Source organism: Hylobates moloch, unplaced genomic scaffold (genome assembly GCF_009828535.3).
Source record: "Hylobates moloch isolate HMO894 unplaced genomic scaffold, HMol_V3 SCAFFOLD_15, whole genome shotgun sequence".
In the NCBI taxonomy this organism is placed as follows: Eukaryota; Metazoa; Chordata; class Mammalia; order Primates; family Hylobatidae; genus Hylobates; species Hylobates moloch.
The window spans coordinates 91,650,122-91,677,636 of record NW_026652290.1 but is presented as its reverse complement, the minus strand read 5'-3'; the positions used below and the strand labels follow the sequence as shown (position 1 = coordinate 91,677,636).

At 52.7% G+C, this 27,515-nt stretch overlaps 1 protein-coding gene and 1 pseudogene across 2 annotated transcripts; both read right to left on the bottom strand.

Annotated features, from left to right (window-relative positions):
• Nucleotides 1-11,159: 11,159 nt before the first annotated feature.
• On the bottom strand, nt 11,160-11,284 carry LOC116484366 (small nucleolar RNA SNORA70; annotated as a pseudogene).
• Nucleotides 11,285-16,278: 4,994 nt separating this feature from the next.
• Nucleotides 16,279-27,164, bottom strand: BCL3 (BCL3 transcription coactivator). 2 transcript variants are annotated; one of them, XM_032176433.2, is made up of 9 exons: nt 26,826-27,164; nt 24,476-24,629; nt 19,517-19,625; nt 18,809-19,013; nt 18,615-18,703; nt 18,307-18,384; nt 17,613-17,780; nt 17,179-17,299; nt 16,279-16,896 (listed from the first exon to the last, which is right to left on the bottom strand). In XM_032176433.2, the coding sequence occupies exons 1-9, from the start codon at nt 27,079-27,081 to the stop codon at nt 16,709-16,711; spliced, it is 1,368 nt and encodes a 455-aa protein (XP_032032324.1). In that variant the 5' UTR covers nt 27,082-27,164; the 3' UTR covers nt 16,279-16,708. The 2 variants fall into 2 exon arrangements, 1 of the variants encoding a protein (XP_032032324.1); XR_009210074.1 differs by having other exon boundaries at nt 16,872-16,896; nt 17,375-17,780; nt 26,826-27,147.
• Nucleotides 27,165-27,515: the final 351 nt, after the last annotated feature.

The window sequence follows — 27,515 nt, the reverse complement described above, 5'->3', positions numbered from 1 at the left end:
CCTGTCTCAGCCTCCCTAGTAACTAGGACTACAGGCATGCACTGCCATGTTGGCTATTTTTTTTTTTTTTAATTTTTAGTAGAGACAGTGTCTCAGTGTGTTGCACAGGCTGGTCTCGAACTCCTGAGCTCAGGCGATTCTCCAGCCTGGGCCTCCCACAATGCTGGGATTACAGGCATGAGCCACTACACCTGGCCATACCTAGCATTTATTGAGTGCTTGCTGTCTATCAGGCCCTGTGTGTAATGCTTTGCAAACATTTGCACGCTGAATTCTCAAAAGTCCTTCGAAGTTGGAGGGTAGGGGGCATAGGATGAGAGCCGAAACTCCCAACACACCCTGAGCCCCTCCTTAGCCCCACCCCCATCTTGTAGGAATTGCAAATCTTAAAAATTTTTCTTTAAATTAAAAAACGACCAAAAAAAAAAAAAAAAAAGGTCAGGCCAGGTGCGATGGCTCATGCCTGTAGCCTGTAATCTCAGCACTTTAGGAGGCCAAGGCGGGCAGATCACTAGAGTTCAGGAGTTTGAGACCAGCCTGGCCAACATGGTGAAACTCCATCTCTGCTAAAAATACAAAAATTAGGCTGGGCACAGTTGCTCATGCCTGTAATCCCAGCACTTTTGGAGGCCGAGGTGGGTGGATCACTTGAGGTTAGGAGTTCGAGACTAGCCTGGCCAACATGGCAAAACCCCCTCTCTATTAAAATACAAAAATTAGCTAGGCGTGGTGTTGCGTGCCTGCAGTCCCAGCTACTCAGGAGGCTGAGGCAGGAGAATCTCTTGAATCCAAGAAGCAGAGATTGCAGTGAGCCAAGACTGCGGCACTGCGCTGCAGCCTGGGCGACAGAGTGAGACTCTGCCTCAAAAATAAATAAATAGATAAATAAAAATAAATAAATAATAAAAATAATACAAAAATTAGCTGGGCATGGTGGTGTGCCTGTAATCCCAGTTACTTATGAGGCGGAGGCAGGAGAATCGCTTGAACCTGTGGGGGGGGAAGAGGTTGCAGTGAGCTGATATCATGCTACTGCACTCCAGCCTGGGCGACAGAGCAAGACTCTGTCTCAAAAAACAAAACAAAACAAAACAGGATGAAAACCCATTAGCCTGAAAAAGTTCAAAGTGTTGACTATGCAAGTATTGTCAAGGAGCTGCTGTGAGTGCAAATGGACAAACTACATTGGAGAGCAATTTAGCAGCATCCACGAGACCTTTGGACAAATGGACAGGTCATTTATCCAGCTACCTCTTTCAGAGCTGTGGCTCGTAAACACTTTTGCTGGACATTAATACGGCTATAGGCACCTGAAGCAAAAGTTTCACAGAAGAGCTCTCACTCTATGAGCATGCACTCTAATAGCTTCTATTTAATTCCATTTCATTAAAGGAAAAATTGTTTATAACCCACTAAATTGATTTCACAACCCACTAATGGATCTTGTCGGGCCGTTTGAAAAATACTGCCCTAAGAAACTCCAAGAGACGTGTTCAGGGATGTCAACTGCATTCTTGTCGGAAGTGGAGGAAAGTGGCAACAAGGTGGGTGTTCACCACCAGCAGCCTGACATAAATTGTGGTGTACTCTCACAATAAACTCTTGTGCAGCAATCAAGGTGAATGAACTGGACACAAATACCAACAGTGTGTGTCATAAACACATAATAATGAGTGGCCTGGGTTGAATCATTCCCCTCCCCACCAAGTTCACGTTCACTGGAATTTATGAATGTGACCTTATATGGAAATAAGGTCTTTGCAAATGTAATCAGATCAGGATAACTTTCTATTGGATTAGAGTGGGTCCTAAATCTGACTGATGTCCTTATGAAAAGGAAATTTGGATACAGTTACAGGTGCACACACACACAACATATGATGATGGCGGCAGAGAGATTGGAATGATGCATCTATAAGCCAAACAACACCAAAGATTACCAGTGAACACCACGAGCTGAAAGAGGTGTGGTGCTCACGCCTGCAATCCTGTCACTTTGGGAGGCTGATGTGGGAGGATCGATTGAAGCCAGGAGTTTGAGACCAACCTGGCAGCATAGCAAGGCCCTGTCTCTACAAACAAAAACAAAAACAAAGCAAAACCAAAGAACCAAAAATGGTTGGGTACAGTGGCTCACGCCTGTAATCCCAGCACTTTGGGAGGCCAAGGCAGGCGGATCACGAGCTCAGGAGTTCGAGACCAGCCCGACCAACGTGGTGAAACCCCATCTCTACCAAAAATGCAAAAATTAGCCGGGTGTGGTAGCACGCACCTGTAATCGCAGCTACTCAGGAAGCCGAGGCAGGAGAATCGCTTGAACCCAGGAGTCGGAGGCTGCAGTGAGCCAAGATCATGCCACTGCACTCCAGCCTGGGCAACAAACAACAACAACAACAAAAAAACTGGGTGTGCTGGGATGCTGCCTGTGGTCCCAGCTACTTGGGAGGCTGAGGTGGGAGGATTGCTGGAGCCCAGGAGCTTGAGGCTTCGGTGAGCTTTTTGTTTTTGTTCTTGTTTTTTTGAGACGGAGTCTCGTTCTGTTGCCCAGGCTGGAGTGAAGTGGAGTGATCTCGGCTCACTGCAACCTCCGCATCCCAGGTTCAACCTATTCTCTTGCCTCTCAGCTTGCCGAGTAGCTGAGATTACAGGCACCTGCCACTATGCCCGGCTAATTTTTTTCTCTTTTTAGGAGAGACGGGGTTTCACCATGTTGGCCAGGCTGGTCTCGAACAGCTGACCTTGTGATTCACCTGCCTCAGCCTCCCAAAGTGCTAGGATTACAGGCGTGAGCCACCGCGCCCAGCTTCGGCTTCAGTGAGCTATGACTGTGTTGCTGTGTACTCCAGCCTGGATGACGCAGTGAAATCTTGTCTAAAAAAGAAAAAAAAAAAATCTGCAACTATATGAACTCTTCTCCCAGGTTTGACAGGTTTTTTTGTATCCACTTTGCAACTATAAGAACTCTTTTTCCAGATTTGACTCAAAGTGGATACAAATGAAGTGAATGACATGAAAAGATGCTTCACAATGTGATCCATTAAGGGAATGAACATCAAAACCACAGTGAATGCTGCTTCGCACCCACTACGATGACTGTCATAAACGAGACAGACAATCACAAGTGTTGGCAAGGATATGGAGAAATAATTGGAACCCTCTACGCTGTTGGTGGGAATGCAAAATGTTGCAGCTGCTTTGGAAAACAGTTTGGCAGCTCCCCAAAATGTTAAACATAGGGCTAGAGCATTCCTACGTGTATATATATCCCAGAGAATTGGAAGCATATATCTACCCAAAGACTTGTGGAAACAACCTAAATGTCCATCAGTTGAAGAATGGATAAACAAAATGTGGTCTACTCATACAACAGAAAATTCTTTGGCCATTAAAAGGAATGATTTTTTGTTTGTTTGTTTGTTTTGAGATAGGGTCTTGCACTGCCTCCCAGAGTGGAGCACAGTGGCACAATTTCAGCTCACTGCATCCTCGATCTTCTGGGCTCAAGCAATCCTCCTGCCTCAGCCTCCCGAGTAGCTGGGACCACAGGTGCATGTCACTCCCCGCTAATAGGAATGAAGTATTGTTACATACTGTAATGCGGATGAACCTTGAAAACATAATGCTAAGTGAAAGAAGCCAGTCACTGGCCAGCCTGGGCAGATCACAGCTGTAATCCCAGCACTTTGGGAGGCCAGGGCAGGCAGATCACCTGAGGTCAGGAGTTCGAGACCAGCCTGGGCCACATGGTGAAACCCCCTGTCTACTAAAAAACAAAAATTAGCCAGCCATGGTGAGATGCGCCTGTAATCCCAGCTACTCGGGAGGCTAAGGCAGGAGAATCTCTTGAACCCGGGGGGTGGAGGTTGCAGTGAGCTGAGATAGTGCCGTTGAACTCCAACTTGGGTGACAGAGCAAGATTCCATCTCAAAAAAAAGGGCCGGGCGCAGTAGCTCACGCCTATAATTCCAGCACTTTGGGAGGCCGAGGCGGGTGGATCGCGAGGTCAGGAGATCGAGACCATCCTGGCTAACAGGGTGAAACCCTGTCTCTACTAAATATACAAAAAATTAGCTGGGCGTGGTAGGCGCCTGTAGTCCCAGCTACTCTGGAGGCAGAGGCAGAGAATGGCGTGAACCCGGGAGGCGGAGCTTGCAGTGAGCCAAGATCGCTCCACTGCACTCCAGCCTGGGCGACAGAGCGAGACTCCATCTCAAAAAAAGAAAAAAAAAAAGCTAGAAGAGAAGCATTGTGATGTTCTAAACACAAAGAAAAGATAAACGAGGTGATGAATATCCCAGTTACCCTGATTTCATCATTTCACGTTGCATACATGTATCAAAACATCACATGTACCTCCACAATATGTACAACTATGTTATGTCAAAAAATGCAAAAAAGGGAGAGTGTGTTAGGGGTTGTCTAGAGCTGGAAGGGTGTTGAAGGGAAATAGGGAATGACTACTAATGGGTATGAGGTTTCTTTTTGGGGGCGAACAAATGTTTTAAAATAGAATCCGGTGAGGCAGGCGTGGTGGCTCACGCCTGTAATCCCAGCACTTTGGGATGCTGAGGCGGGTGGATTGCTTGAGCTCAGGAGTTCGAGACTAGCCTGGGCAACACAGTGAAACCCCGTCTCTACTAAAGTACAAAAAATTAGCTGGGCATGGCGGCATGCACCTGTAATCCCAGCTACTCCTGAGGCTGAGACAGAAGAATGGCGTGAACCTGGGAGGCAGAGGTTGCAGTGAGCCGAGATTGAACCATTGTACTCCAGCCTGGGCGACAGAGTGAGACTCTATCTCAAAAAACAAAACAAAACAAAACAAAAAAAACAGTCTGGTGATAATTGCACTATTCTGTGAATATACTAAAGTCACTGAATTGTACACTTTTTAAAATTTTATTTTTATTTTTATAGAGACGAGGTCTCACTGTGCTGCCCAGGCTGGTCTTGAACTCCTGAGTTCAAGTAATTCTCCCACCTCGGCCTCCCAAAGTGGTGAGATTACAGGCGTGAGCCACCGCACCCCGCCAGAATTGTACACTTTAAAGAGGTAAATTGTATGGTATACACATTATATCTCAATAAAACAGGCTGGATCAGAAAGCCAAATACCGCTCATTCTCACTTGTAAGTGGGAGCTAAACGTTGAGTACTTAGGGACATAAAAATGACAACAATAGAAACTGGGGACTTCTAAAAGGGGGAGGGAAGAAGGGAGGGGGCAAGGGTTGAAAAACTGTTGGGTACTATGCTCAGTACCTGGGTGACGGGATCATTCGTACCCCAAACCTCAGCATCATGCAATATACCCAGGTAACAAGCCTGCACATGTACCCCCTGAATCTAAAATGAAAGTTGAAAAAAAAAAAAGAAATACAGCTATTAAATAAAAAGTGGAGACCTGAGGATAGCCACAAGAGGGCGCCCTGAGCACAGGGTTACCTCCTCCCTTGGGAACGGAGTTTCTCAGCCACGCCTCAAACTGTGGCCATACCTTCGAGGCCCTGGCCACGCCTCTGGGACTGTGGTCACACCCACAAGGCCCTAGCCCCACCCCTACATCTTAACCACACCCTAAGGGCCTGGTCACACCCTCAAAGCAGTGTCTGAAGCAGCCCATTCACGCCCCCAACTCCCCAGACTCTGACCACAAATGCTTGCACAGACTTAGAGATCCGCGGAAACACAGAACCTTAAACCATAGACTTTCTTTTTTTGAGGCGGAGTCTCACTCTGTCGCCCAGGCTGGAGTGCAGTGGCATGAACTCTGCTCACTGCAACCTCTGCCTCCCGGGTTCAAGCGATTCTCGTGCCTCATGCTCCTGAGTAGCTGGGATTACAGGCGCATGTCACCACGCCCGGATCATTTTTTGTATTTTTAGTAGAGACGGAGTTTCACCATGTTGGCCAGGCTGGTCTCGAACTCCTGACCTCAAGTGATCTGCGCGCCTCGGCCTCCCAAAGTGCTGGGATTACAGGCGAGAGCCATCGCACCCGGCCAGAATCACAGACTCTTAAACCATGACTTTTACTTTGAAATCATTTGTTTTTCTTTTGAAATTATTTTAAAGTTACAGAGAAGTTGCAAGAATAGTTTCAGACATTATGCCCCTTTGCCTCTAAATGCTTCAGTTGCATTTCCAAGTGTAAGGATGCTCTCTTACACCACCACAGTACAGAGGAGCAGTGTACATTTCTCAGTGACGCTAGTATCCAACAGTGCAGCCTGTATGCAAATTGCCAGCTGTCCCCAAACTATCTATCATAGCAAAAAGTTTTTGTCTCTTCAGTTTCCTTCAGTCTGGTATAGTTCCTTGGCCTTTCTTTGTTTTTCATGGAATTGACATTTTTGAAGATTATAGGCTAGTTGTTTGGAGAAGGTCTCCTTGATTTGGGTTTGTGTGATGTTTCCTTGTGATTAGATTCTGGTGGCAGGTGTGTTACAGAAGTGATGCTGTGTCCTTCTCTGTACACGATATTGGGAGGCACATGATGCTGGTTGTCCCATGAATGCTGACAGATTTGGTCGGTTGGTTATGGTGAATCATGGAATCTCAGACCTATCGATTCACCAAGGCAGTCTCTTCCATCCCTGGGCCACAGTTTCCCTTTCTATAAAATAAAAGTCTGGCTTATGTGAAGGTCTGCAAACACACATAAAGAACAGATGCGTTCGCCAGGCGCGGTGGCTCATGCCTGTAATCTCAGCACTTTGGGAGGCCGAGGCGGGCGGATCACGAGGTCAGGAGATCGAGACCATCCTGGCTAACACGGTGAAACCCCATCTCTACTAAAAATACAAAAAATTATCCGGGCGTGGTGGCGGGCGCCTGTAGCCCCAGCTACTAGGGAGGCTGAGGCAGGAGAATGGCATGAACCCGGGAGGCAGAGCTTGCAGTGAGCTGAGATCGCGCCACTGCACTCCAGCCTGGGCGACAGAGCGAGACTCTGTCTCAAAAAACAAACAAACAATGAAAACAAAAGATGTGTTCTGTTTACCTCTCACACTCCTTTTTTTTTCTTTTTCTTTTTTGTGACAGAGTCTCCCTCTGTCGCCCAGGCTGGAGTGCAGTGGCTGAATCACAGCTCACTGCAACCTCTGCCTCTGGGTTCAAGCAATCCTTCCACCTCAGCCTCTCAAGTTGCTGGGTGCCACCATACCTGGCTAATTTTTGTAGAGATGGGATTTTGCCATGTTGCCCATGCTGGTCTTGAACTCCTGGCCAATCCGCTCACCTTGGCCTCCCAAAGTGCTGGGATTACAGGTGTGAGCCACTGTGCCCTGACTCTGTGTGTGTGTGTGTGTTTGAGGCAAAGTCTCTCGCTGTCACTCAGGCTGGAGTGCAGTGGCATGGTCACAGCTCACTGCAGCCTCAACCTCCTGGGCTCAAGCGATCCTCCCACCTCAGCCTTCTGAGTATCTGGGACTGCAGGCACGTGCCACCATGTTTGGGGTTGAGCCGGGGTCTACCCATGTTGCCCAGGATGGTCTTGAACTCCAGGGGTCAGTCTGTCCTCCCACCTCAGCCTTCCGAAGGGTTGGGATTATAGGCGTGAGCCACTGTGCCCGGCCAATGCTCTTAAAGTCATTTTTTGGAATGTCACAGGTATTTAGAATCTGGCAGATTTCGTGCACGCATCTAGGAGAGATGTCCTCTGCCTTTCTGGGTTTACTCAATGTGGTGAGAACAAGTGAGTGGGGCCCCGAGAAATGCATTGAAGGTATGAATTCTGGCGTTAGAGCTGTCCCTGGAATGCTAGGACAGTCACCCATGAGGAGCTTTGGAAGTTGAGGGGTGAGTGATTAAATTATTATTATTATTTTTCTGTCATCCAGGCTGGAGTGCAGTGGCACCATCTTGGCTCACTGCAACCTCCCCCTCCCAGGTTCAAGCAATCCTCCCACTTCAGTCTCCCTAGTAGCTGGGACTACAGATGTGTGCCACCACACCCAGCACATTTTTGTGTTTTTAGTACAGATGGGGTTTCACCATGTTGGCCAGGCTATGAGTGCTTAATTCTGTGAAGGCTGGGAGGCTGGAGACCCCAAGCAGGACCCTTCCCCCATCTTTGGAGTCTGCCTTTCTCCAGCGGAAGGGGGAAGAGTGTGGAAGGACATGTGCCCAGTCCCAAGGTCTAGGAGGCTGAGAGGGGATTTCCATGTGTACAGAGGCCAGATCCCTTGTTTTAGAGAAGTTACTGACAAAGTTCAGTGCTGGGTTCAGCTCTCAGGCCCGGGGACAGTTTCTCATACACGAAAAGCCACATCACCCACAGCCTAGATCCACAAGCACTAGAGGACTTCCAACACACTCCAGGCTGATGATGGGCCAGGTCCTGTGCTAAGTGCCTGACACCCACCCTTTTATTAAATGCCCAACAACCCATCAACCCCAAGGGGTTGGGGGGATTCCCATTTTACAGGTGAGGAAACTGAGGCTCAGTGTGGTGAAGTCACTTCACCTTGAGTCTTTCAGTCATTTGGTAGCAGAGCCCTGGTTGTGACAGATACACATGTGGCCCCTCAACAGCCATTCTCTTCTCTTCCTTTTGTAACAGAACCCCCGAATTTTGGCTGGGTACATGCCGCCCAGATAAAACCACATTTCCCAGCCTCTGCTGTGATAGGTGTGGTCATGTGACTAAATTCTGGCCAAATAGGATGTGATGTGTATGATGTGTATGACTTCTGGGTTGTAGCTTTAAAGGGTAGGGGCATACAGTTGACTTTTGTTTCTTCTTTCCAATTGTTGGAATGTGGATGTGATGGTGGGAGCCGGAGCAGCCATTTTGGACCACACAATGGAAGTGTGTGGTGAGGGCAGCAGAACAACCAGGTAGAAGGATCCTCGATCTCTGACTTCCTTGGCTACTATTCTAGATGTGGGTGTTCACTGGGCCTTTACATGAGAGAAAAATAGACTTTCATCTTATTTAAGCTACTATAGGCTGGACGTGGTAGCTCATGCCTGTAATCCCAGCACTTTGGGAGGCCGAGGTGGGTGGATCACCTGAGGTTGGGAGTTCAAGACTAGCCTGACCAACATGGTGAAACCCCATCACTCCTAAAAATACAAAAATTAGCCAGGTGTGGTGGCAAGGGCCTGTAATCCCAGCTACTTGGGAGGCTGAGGCAGGAGAATCGCTTGAACCTGGGAGGTAGAGGTTGCAGTGAACTGAGATTTTGCCACTGCACTCCAGCCTGGGTGACAGAGCAAGACTCTGTCTCAAAAAAAAAAAAAAAAAAAAAGCTACTATATTTCTTCTTTTATTTATTATATTTTTAAAGACAGGGTCTCACTCTGTCACCCAGGCTGGAGCATAGTGGTGCAATCATAGGTCACTGTAGCCCTGACCTCTCGGTGCCAAGTGGTCCTCCTACCTCAGCCTCCTGAGTAGCTGGGACTACAGATGCACGCTACCATGCCTGGTTAATTTTTGTGTTTTTTTTTGTAGAGATAGGGTTTCGCCATGTTACCAAGGCTTTTGCCATGTTACTCAGGCTTTTTGTTTTATATATATTTTAAAGATAGGGTCTCTCTCTGTTGTCTAGGCTGGAGTGCAGTGGTGCAATCATAGCTCATGGCAGCTTCAAACTCCTCTCAGCCTTTTTTTTTTTTGAGATGGAGTCTCTCTCTGTCACCCAGGCTGGAGTGCAGTGGTGTGATCTCTGCTCACTGCAAGCTCCACCTCCCGGATTCACCCCATTCTTCCACCTCAGCCTCCTGAGTAGCTGGGACTACAGGTGCCTGCCACCACACCTGGCTAATTTTGTTTTTGTATTTTTAGTAGAGACGGGGTTTCACCATGTTAGCCAGGATGGTCTCGATCTCCTGACCTCGTGATCCGCACACCTCAGCCTCCCAAACTGTTGAGATGACAGGCATGAGCCACTGCGCCCTGCCTCAGCCTTTGAATCGCTAGGACCACAGGCACCTAATATAATTTTTTTTTTTTTTTAGAGACAGGATTTTGCTATGTTGCCCAGGCTGATCTCAAACTCCTGGACTCAAGCAATTCTCCTGCCTTGGCCTCCAAAAGTGCTGGAATTACAGATGCGAGCCACTTCACTCTTTCAAGAGATGGAGTCTCACTGTGTTGCCCAGGCTGGTCTCAAACTCCTGGGCTCAAGTGATCCTCACACCTCAGCCTCCCACCCGCGTAGCTATGACTACAGGTGTGTGCCACCATGCCCAGCTATATTCTTTAATTTGGTTACAACCGTGGAATAAAAAAATGTAGCGAAAACACACATCTAGGCTATGACCTCATTGCTCCATTTTTGCACCAGGACAAAGAATAGGTCTCATCATCTCTACTTTGTTTCCTCTGACCTCAAAACTGTCAAAAATTCTTAGATGATGGCAACAGCAATTCCCATTTATGAAGTTCTTACTCAGCACCATGGCTTGTAATAAATATTGCACAAATTTATTCCCCTCCGCTTTTTTTTTTTTTGAGACAAGGTCTCTCTCTGTCACCCAGGCTGGAATGCAATGGCGCAATCTTGATTCACTGCGGCCTTGACCTCTTGGGCTCAAGTGATCCTCCCACCTCGGCCTCCCCAGTGGGTGGGACTACAGGCGTGCACCACCATACCGGCTAATTTTTGGTTTTTTTTGAGAGACAGGGTTTCACTATATTGCCCAGGCTGGTCTTGAACTCCTGGGCTCAATCGATCTGCCCACCTCCAGCTCCCAAAGTGCTAGGATTACAGGCGTGAGCCACTGTGTCCCATTCATTTTTTTCTTTTTTTTAGGTTTGGACAGGAAGCAGGATTTATTGATGGGTGTGAGTAAGCAGGGCTCGCCACTATTCCAGGGGCCCATGATTGGGGATGTATCTGATGCCACAGCCATCCGGGATGAGCTACTTCTCAGCCACCGTGTCTTCACATTCATCTGCACTAAACTTGGTAAAGTCCCACTGCCTTGAGATGTGGGTCTTCTGGTGGCCAGGGAACTTGAACTTGGCCCTGGGTAGGGCCTCAATCACATGTTCCATGTTCTGCAGCTTGGTGCGGATGGACGTGATGCCTTAGCCAACGTGAACCCTGGCCACCACACCCTGGGGCTTTCCAAAGGCGCCTCCCATACCTGTCTGGAGTCTAGACTGGGGTGAGGTCAAGATCAGAAACATGAACATACATTGGAAAGGGCTATCTCCAAGGTCCCTTAAGGCCACCCCTACACACAGCAGGCTGTGTATACTACTGAGGGCACTGCTGTTTGCCGCCACTGCATACGAGGAGAGGAGCACAATTAGCTTGACTAGTATTCATGTTTAAACCTTCGAGCAAATCTGCAAGTTGCTCTAAGGATTAAACATAAATATTGGCTGGGTGCGGTGGCTCATGCCTGTAATCCCAGCACTCTGGGAGGCCAAGGTGGGCGGATCCCCTGGGGTCAGGAGTTTGAGACCAGCCTGACCAACATGGTGAAACCCTGTCTCTACTAAAAATACAAAAAATTAGCTGGACATGGTGGCGGGCACCTGTAGTCCCAGCTACTCGGGAGGCTGAGGCAGGAGAATTGCGTGAACCCAGGAGGCGGAGCTTGTAGTGAGCTGAGATTGCGCTGCTGCACTCCAGCCTGGGCGACAGAGTGAGACTCCATCTCAAAAAAGAAATTAATAAATAAAATAAAAAATTAGCTGGGCATGATGGCGCATGCCTGTAATTCCAGCTACTTGGGAGGCTGAGGCAGGAGAATCACTTGAACCTGGGAGACGGAGGTTGCAGTGAGCCGAGATTGCACCACTGCACTCCTCCAGCCTGTGCAACAGAGTGAGACTTGGTAACAACAACAAAACAAAACAAAACAAAACAAAACAAAACAAAACAAAACAAAACGAGACAGGATCTCCCTCTGGCACCCAGGCTGGAATGCAGTGGTGTGATCGTAGTTCACTGCAGCCTTGACATCCCGGGCTCAAGTGATGCTTGAACCTCAGACTCCTAAGTAGCTGGGACTGCAGGCACCCACCACCATGCTCATGCTCAGCCAATACATTTTTTGATCTTTTGTAGAGACAGCGTCTCACTATGTTGACCAGGAAACATAGAAAGAATCTTCTCTCCCTCCCGCCCTCCCTCCCTCCCTTCCTTCCTTCCTTTCCTTCCTTCCTTCCTTCCTTCCTTCCTTCCTTCCTTCCTTCCTTCCTTCCTTCCTTCCTTCCTTCCTTCCTCTCCCTCTTTCCTCCCTTCCCCTCCCCTTCCCTTCCCTTCAAGGCAGGGTGTTGCTATGTTGTCTGCACTGGTCTTGAACTCCCGGCCTCAAGTGATCTTCCCACCTTGCCTTCCCCAACGTGCTGGGATTGCAAGTGTGAGCCACTGTGCTCAGTGACAAATGTCCTTATAAGAGACAGAGAAGAAGACATGGATACACAAAGGAGAAGATCATGTGAAGACAGAGGCAAAGACTGGACTGATGCAGCCACAAGCTGAGGAATGCTTGGGGCTACCAGAAGCTGGAAGAGGCAAGGAATGATTCTCCCCTACAGTTTTTGGTGAGCGTGGTCCTGCCGATGCCTTGATTTTGGGCTTCTGGCCTTCAGAACTGTAAAGGAATACATTTCTGTTGTTTTAAGCCATCTAGTTTGTGGCAGTTTGTATGGCAGCAACAGGATTTTAATTTTTTTTATTTTTTATTTTTTTGAGATGGACTCTCGCTCTGTCTCCCAGGCTGGAGTGCAGTGACGTGATCTTGGCTCACTGCAACCCCTGCCTCCCGGGTTCAAGCTATTCTCCTGCCTCAGCCTCCTGAGTAGCTGGGATTACAGGTGCCCGCCACCACACCTGGCTAATTTTTGTATTTTTAGCAGAGACGGGATTTCACCATGTTGGCCAGGCTGATCTCGAACTCCTGACCTCAAGTGATCTGCCCGCCTCGGCCTCCCAAAGTGCTGGGATTACAGGCATGAGCCATCATGCCTGGCCAGCAACAGGACATTAACATACCCTTCAAGCCTGGCAGCTTCACAGATACCAGAGCACAGGGTCTGGGTCAGAAACACTGAAACACAACTGCAAACAGAAAGACGCATGGACGTCCCAGTCAGGCGGGCCAGGCACGCACAGGTCACCTGGTCAGTGCTCACACAGGCCATCCAGAAGTGCGTGTGCATGAGTGTTTGTGTGCACACACACAGCCCTTCACGGACCCCAGTGATGCCATCCAGGAAGTTGTTAAGGCAGTTGGCCCCATAGATGCAACTACATTACAGAGTGATGGGGATTAAATGTTCACTATCGGCAATTCACGTGACGACCCAGAGAAGCCCCCACAGATTAAAGAAACAAACAAACCAAAAAACCCCATAAAAACAAACAAAAAACACTCAGTGCTATGGTTTGAATATTTTTACCTTCAAAACCTCATGTTGAAATCTGATCCCCTCTCTTGAGCCGAGGTCGAGGTTGCAGTGAGCTAGGATCTCCCGCTGCACCCCAGCCTGGGTGATAGAGTGAGACTGTGTCCACAAAAATGAAGAAATTTGGGCCTGGCGCGGTGGCTCACACCTGTAATTCCAGCACTTTGGGAGGCTGAGGTGGGAGGATTCCTTGAGGCCAGGAGTTCAAAACCAGCCTGGCCAACAGGGTGAAACCCCATCTCTACTAAAAATACAAAAATTAATTGGGCATGGTGATGCATGCTTGTAATTCCAGCTACTTGGGAGGCTGAGGCTGGAGAATCGCTTGAACCTTGGAGGCAAAGGCTGCAGTGAGCCGAGATTGGGCCTCTGCACTGCAGCCTGGGCGACAGAGCGAGACTCTGTCTCAAAAAAAAAAAAAAAAGAACTTTGATTCCCAGGGTTGGAGGTGGGCCTGATGTGAGGTGTGTTTGGGTCATGGGGGCAGATCCCTCATGAATAGATTAATGTCCTCCCTGGCGGGTGAATGAGTTCTCCCCGTTAACGCCCATGAGAGATGGGTGTTAAAAGGAGCCTGGCACTTCTTCTCTCTCTCTCTCTCTCTCTCTCGCTTCCCCTCCTGCCACGTGATCCCTGCACACGTGTGGTTCCCTTGGCCTTCTGCCATGAGTAGAAGCAGCCTGAAGCCTTCACCACAAGAAGCAGACGCTGACACCATGGTTCTTTTATTTATTTATTTTTTTGAGACAGGGCCTCACTCTGTTGCCCAGGCTGGAGTGCAGTGGTGCGATCATAGCTCACTGCAGCCTCGAACTCACAGACTCAAGCAATCCTCCCACCTCAGTCTTCTGAGTAGCTGGGACTACAGGTGCCTGCCACCATGCCCAGCTAATTTTTTTTTTTTTTTATTTTACAGACAGGGTCTCACTATACTGCTCAGGCTGGTCTCAAACTCCTGGTCTCAAGGGATTCTCTTGCCTCAGCCTCCCAAAGTGCTGGGATTACAGGTGTGAGCCACCATGCTTGGCCTCAATTTTGGATTTCTTTTGTTTTGAGACGAGTCTCGCTCTGTCGCCCAGGTTGGAGTGCAGTGGCGTGATCTCGGCTCACTGCAAGCTCTGCCTCCCGGGTTCACGCCATTCCCCTGCCTCAGCCTCCCGAGTAGCTGGGACTACAGGTGCCCGCCACCACGCCCTGCTAATTTTTTGTATTTTTAGTAGAGACAGGGTTTCACCCTGTTAGCCAGGATGGTCTCGATCTCCTGACCTCGTGATCCGCCCACCTCGGCCTCCCAAAGTGCTGGGATTACAGGTGTGAGCCACCGCGCCCGGCTGATTTTGGACTTCTTATGCCCAGAACTGTAAGAGAATAAATTAGTATCGTTTGGCTGGCATGGTGGCTCACACCTTTTGTAATCCCAGCACTTTGGGAGGCTGAGGTGGGTGGATCACTTGAGGTCAGGAGTTCCAGATCAGCCTGGCCAACATGTCGAAACCCTGTGTCTAGTAAAAATACAAAAAATTAACCTGGTGTGGTGGTGCACGCCTGTAGTCCCAGCTACTTGGGAGGCTGAGGTAGGAGAATGGTTTGAACCAGGGAAGTGGAGTTTGTAGTGAGCTGAGATTGTGCCACTGCGCTCCAGCCTGGGCGACAGAGTGAGACTCTGTCTAACAAAAAAAAAAAAAAAAAAAAAAAAAAGTTAGCATCATTTCAAGCCACTGCATTTGTGATTTGTTACAGTGGCAACAGGAAACCATTACAAACCCCGACTGACACACAGAGACATACCCCAGAGTCAAAGCACAGATGTGTGGCTGGGCGCGGTGACTCATGCCTGTAATCCCAGCACTTTGGGAGGCCAAGGCAGGCGGATTGCCTGAGGTCAGGAGTTTGAGACCAGCCTGGCCAATGTGGCAAAACCCCATCTCTACTGAAAATACAAAAATTAGCCAGGCATGGTGGTGGGTGCCTGTAATCCCAGCTACTCGGGAGGCTGGGGCAGGAGAATCTCTGGAACCCAGGAGGCGGAGGTTGCAGTGAGCCAAGATCGCGCCATTGCACTCCAGCCTGGGTGACAGAGTAAGACTCCATCCCAAAACAAAAAAACAACAAAAAAACCACAGATGTGGTCCATTAGAGGGGCCCCGTGGAACCACTGAGTAAAACTGTGTCACACCATGTGAGGCAGTCACAGGGCAACAATCACAGCATCACCCCGGATCTCAATGTTAGGAACACTCCCAAACACCACGCGCTCGGACAGCCAGAGACGATTGGGGCTGAAGTCAACTGTGGGTTATCACCGGGACCCCCACACTACAGAAACACACATGCCCAGGGTCACTACGGAATCCAACAGGGTGTCCTGGAAAGATATCACACACCAGCCAGGTGCTGTGGCTCATACCTGTAATCCCAGCACTTTGGGAGGCCGACACAGGAGGATCATGAGGTCAGGAGTTCGAGACCAGCCTGACCAACATGGTGAAACCCTGTCTCTACTAAAAATACAAAAATTAGCCAGGCGTGGGGGTGCACACCTGTAATCCCAGCTACTCGGGAGGCTGAGGCAGGAGAATCGCTTGAACCGGGGAGGTGGAGGTTGCAGTGAGCCGAGATCGTGCCACTGCACTCCAGCTTGGGCGACAGAGCAAGACTCTGTCTTGGAAAAAAAAAAAAAAAAGATATCACACACCATGTCCTCCTTAGAAACAATGGTACAGTGACAATGATGGCAACATTCACAACCAAACACACCAGAAGTCCCAGAGTGACACACAGGAGATTGTCTGAGACTCACAACATCACTGTGGGAGTCAGCTGGATTCAGTGCACGGGTGTGCACACACACGAAGGCACTTCCGCCAGGTCCATCTCATGAAAGAGGCCCATGCACCCAAGGGATATGGTACAAAAATAGTTTATTACAAAAGAAATCCAACCAAAATGCTTAATAATTTACATCGTGATTCGTGCCCGTTACGGCTCACCTCTCCCCTCCTCAGTTATCTGGTAGAGAGTGGAGGGGAGTGGCTGTTTCCTGGGTCCACCAGCTCTGGGAGGGGACATGGAAATGGAAGATGTGGGTGGCATTCCGGACAGGGACTGGTGCCTGAGAATGCTGGGGTCAGAGTCCTGGGAGGGAGCGAGATGGGGGAACATCTGTGCTCAGAAGTGGGAGTGTATGGGTAGGTGCATGTGCTTCTGTGCAAATCCTGGTCCCGAAGATGGGGGGGGGGGGGCAGAGTGAGATCTTCACAGTTTCCAGAAGGGTTGACCCCACAGGGCAGGGGGGCCCCTCCTCATGAGTCCAAGATCTGCCCCCCCATCCCCCTCAGCTGCCTCCTGGAGCTGGGGAGGGGGGCACCGGCCGGCCAGGGCCTCGGAGGACCCCAGCAAAGGGCAGGAAGGCAGGTGGAGATGGGGAAGGAAGGAAGAAATTGGGAGGAGCCATGGGGAATCCAGGGGGGTCCTTAGGGGGAGACTGGGAGGGTGAGGAGGATGGTGATGCAGAGAGAAGACCTGAGGAAGGAAGAGAGACAGAAGGGGAGGGTGGTGAAAGGCTAGACCCAGAGAGCAGGGGCTGGGGCCTGAGATCTGGGTCTGAGGGAGGAGGGGCTGGGGGTGTGAGGGAGGAGGGGCCAGGGATCTGAGGGAGGAGGGGCTATGGGTTGGGATTCCTGTGTCAGAGGGAGGAGGCTAGGAGCCTGGACTCCTGGATCTGAGGGAGGAGGGGCTGTGGGTTGGGATTCCTGGGTCTGAGGGAGGAGGCGCCAGGGCTGGAGGTTGGGAACGGTTTCTCACCATTGGAGCTGAGGCGGCTGCTGCTCTCGGGGGAGGTGTCGGCGCTCCGGTCAGGGGAGGAGGGGTCTGGCTGGGAGGTGGAAGCAGGCCGGGTGGCCTTCCCCCTCAGGATGTCGATGACCTGTAGGAAGATGGGCGTGACCACAGAGCCACCCATGCCTCACAGCCCTCTCTCCTTCTATCCCTCCTAGCTCACCGGATCCAGGTGGTGGCCTCTCCATTTCTCAGTACGAAAAGATGGGCGAGGCACTTTTTTTCTTGGTGCCAGTCTCCCCTCATTTCTGGAACTCACACCCGCGCTCTCAGAGGCTCACCCACTCCCCTCCACGCAACGGCACAGACACCCTCACTCCTCTGCGCTCTGGCACACTCGCCTGCCACCAGCCCGCGGACACACGTGTGCAAGGGGCATGTCCACAGCTGCCCCGGCTCACCCTGCGGCTGCGCGCCACCATGAGCGGCGTGTCGTTGTGGCAGTTCTTGAGGCTGCTGTCAGCGCCGCTGCGGACCAGCGTGCGCACCAGCGGGAGGAGCCCGCGGCCGGACGCTGAGTGCAGGGCGGAGCTGCCGGAGTACATTTGCGCGTTCACGTTGGCGCCGTGCTGCGGGGCGGGAGGGCCGGGTCAGGAGGGCGCGCGGGCCACCCGGGGCAAGGGAACAGAGGCTGGAGGCCCGGGTGGGTGGCCGGCACGTGGGGCGGCACCGGATCGGGGTGGGGTCACAGGAAGGTAGGAGCGAGAGCCAAGGGCGGGCCAAGCCGGACTGCGTTGGCGGCGCTGAATGAACTGGAGCTGGACACCGAGGCCCGCGCCCCAAAGGGTCCGGGGGGCTGGAGGGGGGAAGGACAATGCGTGGACAGGGCCTAGCTGGAAGGCGAGGTCAGCCAGGCCATCGCAGGGCGGGGCCTAGGCCGTTGAGGTGGCAGGGGAGGAATGGGACAAGTTCGTAGCCAGGGGCGTGGAGCCCTAGGGTCGAGATAACTAGGCCTTAAAGGAAGGATCAGAGCTGGACGCGGAGCAGGAGCCGAAGTCAGAACTGGAAGGCGGGGTCAGAGCTAGGGGCTGGGGCCAGAGCCAGTTGGGGGTCAGAGGATAGGGTGGGCGCGAGGCTCAGGGGGGCTGTACGCACCTGCAGCAGCAGCTGCACCATGCTAAGGCTGTTGTTTTCCACGGCGTGGATGAGCGGGGAGCGGCCGCTCTTAATGTCCTGCGGCGGGGAGGGAAGGTCTTAGCTTCTCCAAGCTCTGCTCCAGCAGCCGGCGACCCGCATCCCCTTCACATCCCATTGGCGGGGTCCAGCCTCTCTCTTGGGTCTGATACTCCAAGCCCCACCCCACGCGGGCGCTCTCCCACGCCAGCCCCACACTGGCCCCGCCCCCTCCAAGACCCCGCCCCTGCTAAGGCCCCGCTCCCTCCCAGCTCCTAGTGCGCGCTCACCACTGCGTCGATGTCGGCACCGCGCTCCAGCAAGAGCTGCACGGTTTCTTGGCACTCAGTGTTCACTGCCACGTGCAGGGCGGTGAGCCCTGAGGGAGAGGAGGGCTCGGTGAAACCTAGGCCCGGGCTTTGCGGCCGCTGATGGACTCCAGGTCCGCTGGACAGCCCAGCCTTGCCCCGCGGTAGATGCTCACCGTCATAATTACGGGCCTCCAGGTCCAACGTGCCCGGAGCTGCGCTGTCCAGCAGGGCTCGCAGGCAGGTCGGGCTGCGGTGCTCGCACGCCAGGTGAGCGGCCGTCTGGCCATGGCGGTCCAGCGCCATGGGGCTGGCACCAGCTGTCACCAGGAGCCGGACCACAGACGGTAACGTGGTGATCACAGCCAGGTGGAGCGGTGTCTGGGGAACAGCGACTGTGAGGGACCTGTGTCCAGCCCTGCCTGTGTCTCTAGTCCTGCCTCCCTCAGGTTTTCGGAACCCTTATTCCTCATCCTGCAGTCTTCCCCAGGAACAGAAACCTGAGACACCTCCTGTCTCAGATTCAAGAGTCGGGGCCCCATGCTGCTCCTTCCCCAGGACCCAGAAGACTGGGCCTCCAACCTCCTCTTTCCCTAGTACCCGGATTCTGGGTCCCCAGCCTCCTCCCTCCTCACTAGGAGGTCTTTAGGCCCCCGCCCTCTCAGGAACAAGGAGTCCAAGGCCCCAGAACCCTTATTCCCCAGGAACCAGAAGCCTGAATCACCTCGCTACTTAGAGTCCAGACCCCAGCCCTCCTCCCTCAGACCCAGGAGTCCAGACTCCTAGCCCTCCTCCATCAGACCCAGGAGCCCAGGCCCGCAGCCCTCCTCCCTCAGACCCAGGAGTCCAGGCACCAGCCCCTCCTCCCTCAGACCCAGCGTCACCTGCCGTAGGTTGTTGTAGATGTCGAGCTCTCGGCCCCCCTGCTGGAAGAGGTTGACCAGCCGGTGCACAGCTGGCAGGTTACCCTGCACCACAGCAATATGGAGAGGCCTGGGGGTGGGGGAGTGAAGGAATCACAGGCATTAGGGGCTGTTCACCTCTCACCCTCATGCTGTTGGCAATGCTAACTCCAATGTGTCGAATACTTTGGAAATGTCCCCAGTATTCAAACACTTCTCCCCAGCCACTCCCTCCATCCTGATTTACCACCTGCTCCCTCCATCCTGATTTACCACCCACTCTCTCCATCCTGCTTTAGCCACCACTGGCTCCCTGCTGGTCTAGTACAGTTCCATCCTCATGGCTTCTCTGCTCCCACCTATGCTGTACTGTCTGTCCCCCACACAACAGCCAGAGGGACCCTTTTATTTTATTTCTTTGAGATGGAGTCTTGCTCTGTCGCCCAGGCTGGAGTGCAGTGGTGCTCTCTCATGCTCACTGCAATCTCTGCCTCCCAGGTTCAAGCGATCATCCAACCTCAGCCTCCCGAGTAGCTGGGATTACAGGCGTGTGCCATCACGCCCAGCTAACTTTTGTATTTTTAGTAGAGACAGGGTTTCACCATGTTGGCCAGGCTGGTCTCGAACTGCTGGGTTCAAGTGATCCTCCTGCCTCCCAAAGTGCTCGGATTACAGGCATGAGCCACCACGCCCAGTCTGGAACAAAAGTTTTGACTAAAAGGGAGGTGAGGACAAACTGGGATGGGGCCATTGTTCTGGAGGCTGTACAGTCCAGAACCCCCTTCCAGACTGAAGGACTCACTCTCTCAGCTTCTGGGAAGATTGTCAGCTTTCAGACCATTTGGGAATTACCCTCAGCTCAAGAGAGCTGCTTGTCCAAGGTCACGCCCCATGTGAATCAAGGGCAGCTGCCCTTCAATGGCATCCAGTCACTGGTTAATGCCAGCATAGAAGGCCTAGCCTCCTGACCCCAATGCTGAAGGCCGTTCCAGCTTCAATATTCCCTGTGGGATGGCTGAGGCCGTGTGGAGGCGACACAGCAGCTCAACTTCTCCCTCTGCCTAGGTGGGCTTCCTTCGTCCCACAGGTGTTGATGGAGAACATTTCCAATAAACTTCCTGCTCAGTTTCCAGAGACCCCAACCTAGGACAAGCTATTCGGAGACTGGTGTGTGTGTGTGTGCGTGTGCTTGTGCACGCCTGTGCATGTTTGCATGGGGTGGGGGACAGAGTGGAGGACCCAAGGAGGACTACGTGTACACAGTGGGCGGCAGGATCTTTATTTAAAGTTTACTAAGTAATTCCTTTCTCGCCAGCACCCGTCTCTCTTGTGGAATGTGTCTCTAGAATCCAGTTTAAACTAGCCTCCCAGGTGGTTCTGACGGAAGTGCAGAAATTCTGGGGCCAGAGTTGCAAATTGGGCCACAACCCCTCCTAGCCTAGCTGCGTGCTAGGGCAAAGCCTGCGTGCTGGGGGCCTTTCGTAGCCTCAGTTTTCTCTGATGTAAAGTACAGCGCCCACAATGCCAGGGTGAGATCACGCACGTGAATCGCTGAACCTGACTCCTAATCCGTGAAAGCCAAATTTAAAAATAAAATGTTGAGGGAGGGGCCGGGGTCCCTGGGAAGGGTCCCCCCATCTCTGCATCTCCCAGGACGCCTGGCCTGGGTCCCTCTCGGGGCGGCCAGGGTTAAGTGAGGGCAGACGCAGCGAATGATTTCAGAGAAACCGTCCAGGCCTGAGTTCCCATAAACGCGCGGGCCGCAGGGGGTGGGGCGGGGCTGGAGGAAGTGGGGACGGGAGGGGCGACCCAGCCCTCGGACTTCCAGTAACAGGTCTGCTGGGCGGGGCTCTGCTTCCTGCTCCCGGGGGAGGGAAGCCTGTCCCGCCGGGGATCTACCCTGGCCACCCCTGGCACCCCAACTTCCATCCCTGAATGGGGCGGGGGAAGGGGGTGCCCAGCCCAAGAAGACCTAGCTCCCTTGAGGTGTGTGTGTGTGGGGGGGGACGCATAATCCCGAGTCCTCCCGCCTGGGGGACCCTCTGGAACTCCATCCCGCAGAGCTCAGGCTCCAGCTGGCTGCAAGTCCTCCTTATCCCGGCATCCACCCCCAACATCTCTTGGGAGCCAGAAATAGCCCTAACTCTTCTTTAAGAATAAGGACTTCCCCCGTCCTTCAGAGCTCCAGAATCCCAAACTACCTTGCCTGTCCTTGTCCCCTCAGAGACCCAGAAATACAGCGCCTCAAACTCTGTCCCTTTGGGAATACAAACTTTCAGGCCCCTTGGCGTGACCAGCTTCACCTGCCCAATGCTTAGAATGTCCTGCTGCCGCTGTCGTGAAATTCTTAAGTTTTGAACAAGGGACTCTGCAAATTTCTGTGTCTGGTCCTGCCCCTAAAACCCCTCTGAGTGCCAGGTCCCCAAGCTGCCAAGCTGCTCCTCATCCCCTCGGAGATTAAGGAGTACAGTTCCCCAACTTCTGCCTTCTGAAAATCAGAACATCACCTCCCCCCCGCCCCCGCCTTCCTGCCCCCTCCCCAGGTTTCTGGCTGCCCAGTCCCTAACCTCTTGGGGGTCCAAATGCCCCAAGGCTCGTACCCGCCTGTGAGGAGATGGAAGCCCAGCCTCCTAACCTTTTGGCTTCTGCGGGGACCCAGACTTAGAGTCCCCCGCCCTCCTCGCCCCCACTGCCCTCCCCCGCGGGTGTGAAGTGGAGCCGGTGGCGCAGGCTGGGGCCGGGCCGCTGCCCGTTCCGGTAAAGTCTCAGCCCCAGCGGAAGGGGTTAAGGTTGGAGGAAGCGCCAGGAGGGGGGAGGCTGCGAGTGAGTGACGGGTGCTGACGTGGGGGAGGCAGAGCAGCTGGGTTGCGGTCAAGTTCTGCGGGAAGGGATTTCCCCCAGCAGGCAGCTGAGGCAGAAGTGTTTGCCTTGGGGGAGATTCGGGGAGGGAGGGTGGGGGGAGGGCCTGGGGCTGGAGACTGGTGGGCCGGGTGGCCTGTAGCAAGCACCCTGCTTTTCAACAGCATGGACAGCTCACCCCTGGGGGCAGAGACTACTAATTAAACCCGTTTCGTAGATGACCCCCCAGAGGTACCCAGAAGGGGAGGGAACTAGGTTTTATTAGCTCTTTATAATCTCGGCCACTTTCTCCTGCTAGGGTTCTGGAGATGGCCTGCAACCACCCTGGGAGCTCTGCTCAAACACGACCCATTTCCATGCATTGAGCACTTACTGTTTGCCCAGCCCCGTTCTGTGCACCGTATTAATACATGTGTACAAGATCTCACTGAATCCTAATTGTGATAGGTGCTATTATGATACCCAGTTTCCAAATAGGGAAACTGAGACTCAGGGACATGAAATCACTCAGTGGGCCAGTGGCGGAGCAGCCCTCTGCTACTTCTCTGCAGAAATAGGCCTGTTCATCTCTACCTGTGGTTTCCAGGCCCCAAACTAATTCTCACAGAAGCGCTTTGTATAAATCATGTCATTTCTTCCTCCCGGAGACCCTCACACGCGATGGTTCCTGTTTTTACAGAGAGGGAAACTGAGGCACAGAGGGAGTAGAAAGTGGCCACGCTGAGATTCCAACCCAGGTCGATAGAATAATAAGAATCATGATGATCAGTTGTAGTGAGTGCTTACTATGTTCTAGGCACAGACCAAACCCTCCCGTGCAGGACTTCTCAGCAGCCTCACAAACATGTTCTTCAAACTGCAGGTGATAAACCATGGGGGTTGTGAAATCAATTTAGGGGATCTTCAAATTAATGTAGTGGGCTGTGACCATGAAACAATGAAGTCGACTAGAATAGAAAATGGCAAAGTAAAGCTGTAAGCTGGGCTCGGTGGCTCACACCTGTAATCTCAGCACTTTGGGAGGCTGAGGTGGGAGGATCATTTGAGCCCAGGAGTTTGAGACCAGGCTGGGCAACATAGCAAGACTGCCGTGTTTCTACAAAAAAAAAAATCACAAAAATTAGCCAGGTGTGGGGGGAGTGCCTGTGGTCCCAGCTACTCAGGAGGATGAGGTGGGAGGACCATTTGAGCCCAAGAGATCAAGGCTGCAGTGAGCTGTGATTGCACCACTGCACTCCAGCCTGGGTGACAGATCGAGACCCTGTCTCAGGAAAAAAAAAAAAAAAAAAAAAAAAAATGTCACAGTAGAACCCACATAGTAAGGGCGAGTATTGTTTCATTTTGTGCAATTTTAATTTCAAGTTTATGTGTGTGTGTGTGTGCTGGGTTTGAGATAAAATAATAGTGATACTAACAAACACTTACTCAACATTTATGCCAGGTCCAGTGATAGAAGTTTTACATGTATAATTCATATAGTAAGTTAATCAATGAACTGTCTTTCTTGTTTTTAGGTTGTGATAAAAAATCTGAAGACCACTGTTCCAAAAATAGTGTTCTAGGGGTGGGCTTGGGGCTCCTGCCTGTAATCCCAGCACTTTGGGAGGCCAAGGCGAGTGGATCACTTGAGGTCAGGAGTTTGAGACCAGCCTGGCCAACATGGTGAAACGCTGTCTGTACCAAAAAATACAAAAATTAGCGGGCTTGGCAGTGGGCACCTGTAGTCTCAGCTACTCAGGAGGCTGTGGCATGAGACTCACTTGAACCTGGGGAGCAGAGGTTGTAGTGAGCCGAGATCGTGCCACTGCACTCCAGCCTGGGCGACAGGGTGAGACCCTGTCTCAAAAAAACAAAAACAAAAACCAAATAAAAATAGTGGCCTAGGAGGTAAATGCTCTCAAGGTGCCCATTCTTCAGAGGAGGAAACTGAGGCTCAGAGAGAGGAAGGGCCTTATTCAAGGTCACACAGCCTGTGGTGGAGACTGAGTTCTGACTCAGGTCCACTGGGAGCTGAGTGGCCCTGTGTTATGGACGGCTGGTCTTCCCAACCACCCCTCCCCTTAATAGGGGACTGTCACTCACGTGTCTCCGTCCTCATCTGCACGGGTGGCCATGGCGATGTCAGCAGAAAGGGGGTGTTCCATGGGGCACATCATGGGGTATAGGGGTGTAGGCAGGTTCACCAGAGGAAACGGGGAACCCATGGTCCGAGTGGGGTACAAAGGCAGTAAGGCTCCTGGACAATGGAGGACAGAGAAGGGACATGGGTGAGGCCACACCCACAGACCCCCAACCCGCTCCCCACTTCTAGACCTTTGCTCCTGTGGTGTCACCTGCCCTTTCTCCCAGGTCCCTTTTGCATCCCATACAGGGTCCTCAGGGCCTAAAACAAACCCCCTTCCACATCCCTCCTCTGGGCTCTGGCAGCTTCCTCTCCCTCCAGGGCTGGTCACCCTCATTGTCACTTATCTTCTGACCCCAATCTCCAATCAGACAAAGGGTCCCTTAAGAACAGAGGGTGCACCCATCATCAACTAGCAGGGGACCCCAGGGACTGTCTGCGGAGTGATTTTGTGGCTGATGAATTGCTGGGTGCAGGGTGTGGGATAAATGTAGAGTGGGTTTGGGGAGAGTGGAGGGAGAGAGGAGGTGTTACCAGAAGTCTGTTCAAACTGTTTTTGAGATGGAGTCTCGCTCTGTCACCCAGACTGGAGTGCAGTGGCACGATCTTGCCTCACTGCAACCTCTGCCTCCCAGGTTCAAGCGATTCTCCTGCCTCAACCTCCCAGGTAGCTGGGATTACAGATGCTCCCCACCACGCATGGGTAATTTTAGATCAAACTGTTTAAAAAGGGGCCACGGTAGGCCGAACGCGGTGGCTCATGCCTCTAATACCAATACTTTGGGAGGCCGAGGCGAGCGTATCACCTGAGGTCAGGAGTTCAATACCAGTCTGGGCAGCATGGTGAAACCCTGTGTCTACTAAAAATACAAAAATTAGCCAGGTGTGGTGGTGCATGCCTGTAATCCCAGCTACTCGGGAGGCCGAGGCACAAGAATCGCTTGAACTTGGGAGGTGGAGGTTGCAGTGAGCCGAGATCATGCCAATGCACTCCAGCCTGGGTGACAGAGCAAAACAAAACTCTGTCTCAAAAAACAAAAACAAAAACAAACAAACAAACAAACAAACAAACAAACAAACAAAGGCGAGGGGACCATGGCAGCAGGCAAATCCATACCAACCCATCACAGACGGGGAAAACTGAGGCCTGCTTTCTCACTCTTGGAATGGGAAAGCTGGGAGGCCGTGGCAGAACTCCTGGCACATAGCTTGAGGCTCTCCAGCTGTCATGCTGATGGGGTGGAGGGTGCAGAAACTACCTAAAGTTTTGGGGCTCTGTAGAAGGGCTCTCTGCAGCTTTGGGGGTCAATTGGGGATGGTGATGTGGCTACAGCTGTGGTAGGGGACACCGCTTCTTTAGATCAGGGATGGAGATAGGATGGAGAGAAGAGTGTGTGGTCTTTGTCATCTGCTGATCCTTGTGGGCCTTCTGTTCTTGAACTCCCAAGTTTCCAGGTCCCAGTATCTCCAATACCAGGCCTTGGGGCCCTGAGGCTTTCTGTCTGGAGACCCCTGAATTTTTCATCCTGCCTCTAAATTACCCAGTCTCAGAATTACCCAATCTTAAGATCCTCATTCCCCTGATCCCCTTCGGCCCACCTGATCTTGACCTCAAATAGGACCCTGATCATTTGTGGCCCCACATAACCGAGTACCCAGAACCCCAGGTCTCTGTTCCCCTGGGTCCTCAAGACCCCCTGGTATCTGGGTCCCTGCAGCTCTGGTTCATTTCCTTGGATTCTTGTGATCCCAGATATTGGGGTGCTCAGAACCCCATCTCTGTTTTCATAATGCCCATGTCTCCAGATATCTTGGTTCCTGAGATCGTGACATCCTGAGATCCTCAGTATCTGTCTCCTTAGAACCCCAGTCTCTGTTGCCGTGACTCCCTTTGATTCTAATATCAGGATACAAGGAACCCCAGTTTCTCCAGCCCATCTCAGCTTCCTCATAACCCTACACATCTGGCTTAAGAGCTTGTACTTTTTTTGTCCCTAGGATACCAGGCTCTGTGCCCTGATTCCCTGACACCCCCATATTTGTACCACTGGGCATTGTCCCTGGCCCCCCCCACGTCACTCAGCCCCTGGGCTCTGCCCCCCAGGATCCCCAAATCCCCAGATCCCAAGGCACAGCTTGCTGGCTCCCCGATGATCTCATATCTGTATCCCTGGAACCTGGGCTTATATCCTCTTGTCCCCCAGGTCCCTGGAGAGACACCGGTTTGTGCCTCGAGCTCTGCCTCCTGGCTCTGGTGATCCCATGCTCTGTGTGGATCCCACCCGGCCCGGACCCTCGGGGGCCACTCACCCGGGTAGTAAAGCGCCTCCGGCCGGGCCAGGCCGTGGGGGGGCCCGGGGACCGCCGGCAGGTCGCAGCCGCCGCGCAGAGGGTCCAGGGGGACGACAAGGCCCGCAGCGCCGCGGGGAGCGGCGGGCTCCGGGGAGGGCGCGCGCAGCGGGCGCTTGCGGAGCGGCAGCGCGGCTCCCGGGAGTCCGGCGGCCTTGGGCCGGGTGCGCAGGTCCACGGGCCCCTCGTCCATGGCCCCCGCGGGGCATCGGGGCATGGGGCCGCCGGGGACGGCGGCCGGAGCGCGGCTGGGCTCGGCTGCACGGGAGGGTGGTTTCGCCGGGCGCCGGGACTTCCCCTGCAGCCGGCTGAACTGAAGGGACTTTTGTCGGCCGGGGCGGTGCCGGCCGCCCGCCTCCCCGCCCCCGGCCCCCCCGGGGCCACCCGTACGCCCCAGGGGTTTCCTGGACCCGCCGCTGCTCCCGCCGCTCGGCGGTGCAGCCTGCCCTGCGCCCCGCCCTCGCCGCGCCCCGCTTGCCCCCTCCCGGCCCGCGGCGCCCGGGGCAGCCAGGCTTCGGCGGGGGAGGGAGAGGAAAGGAGGGGTGGGGGGAGAGGAGGCGGGGTTGGGGGGTGGGGGGAGTGTCCCCACCCCTGCTGCCAAGGGCCGCTCTCAGTCTCTCTGCCTCTGTTTTTGTCTTTCTGGCCCTATCT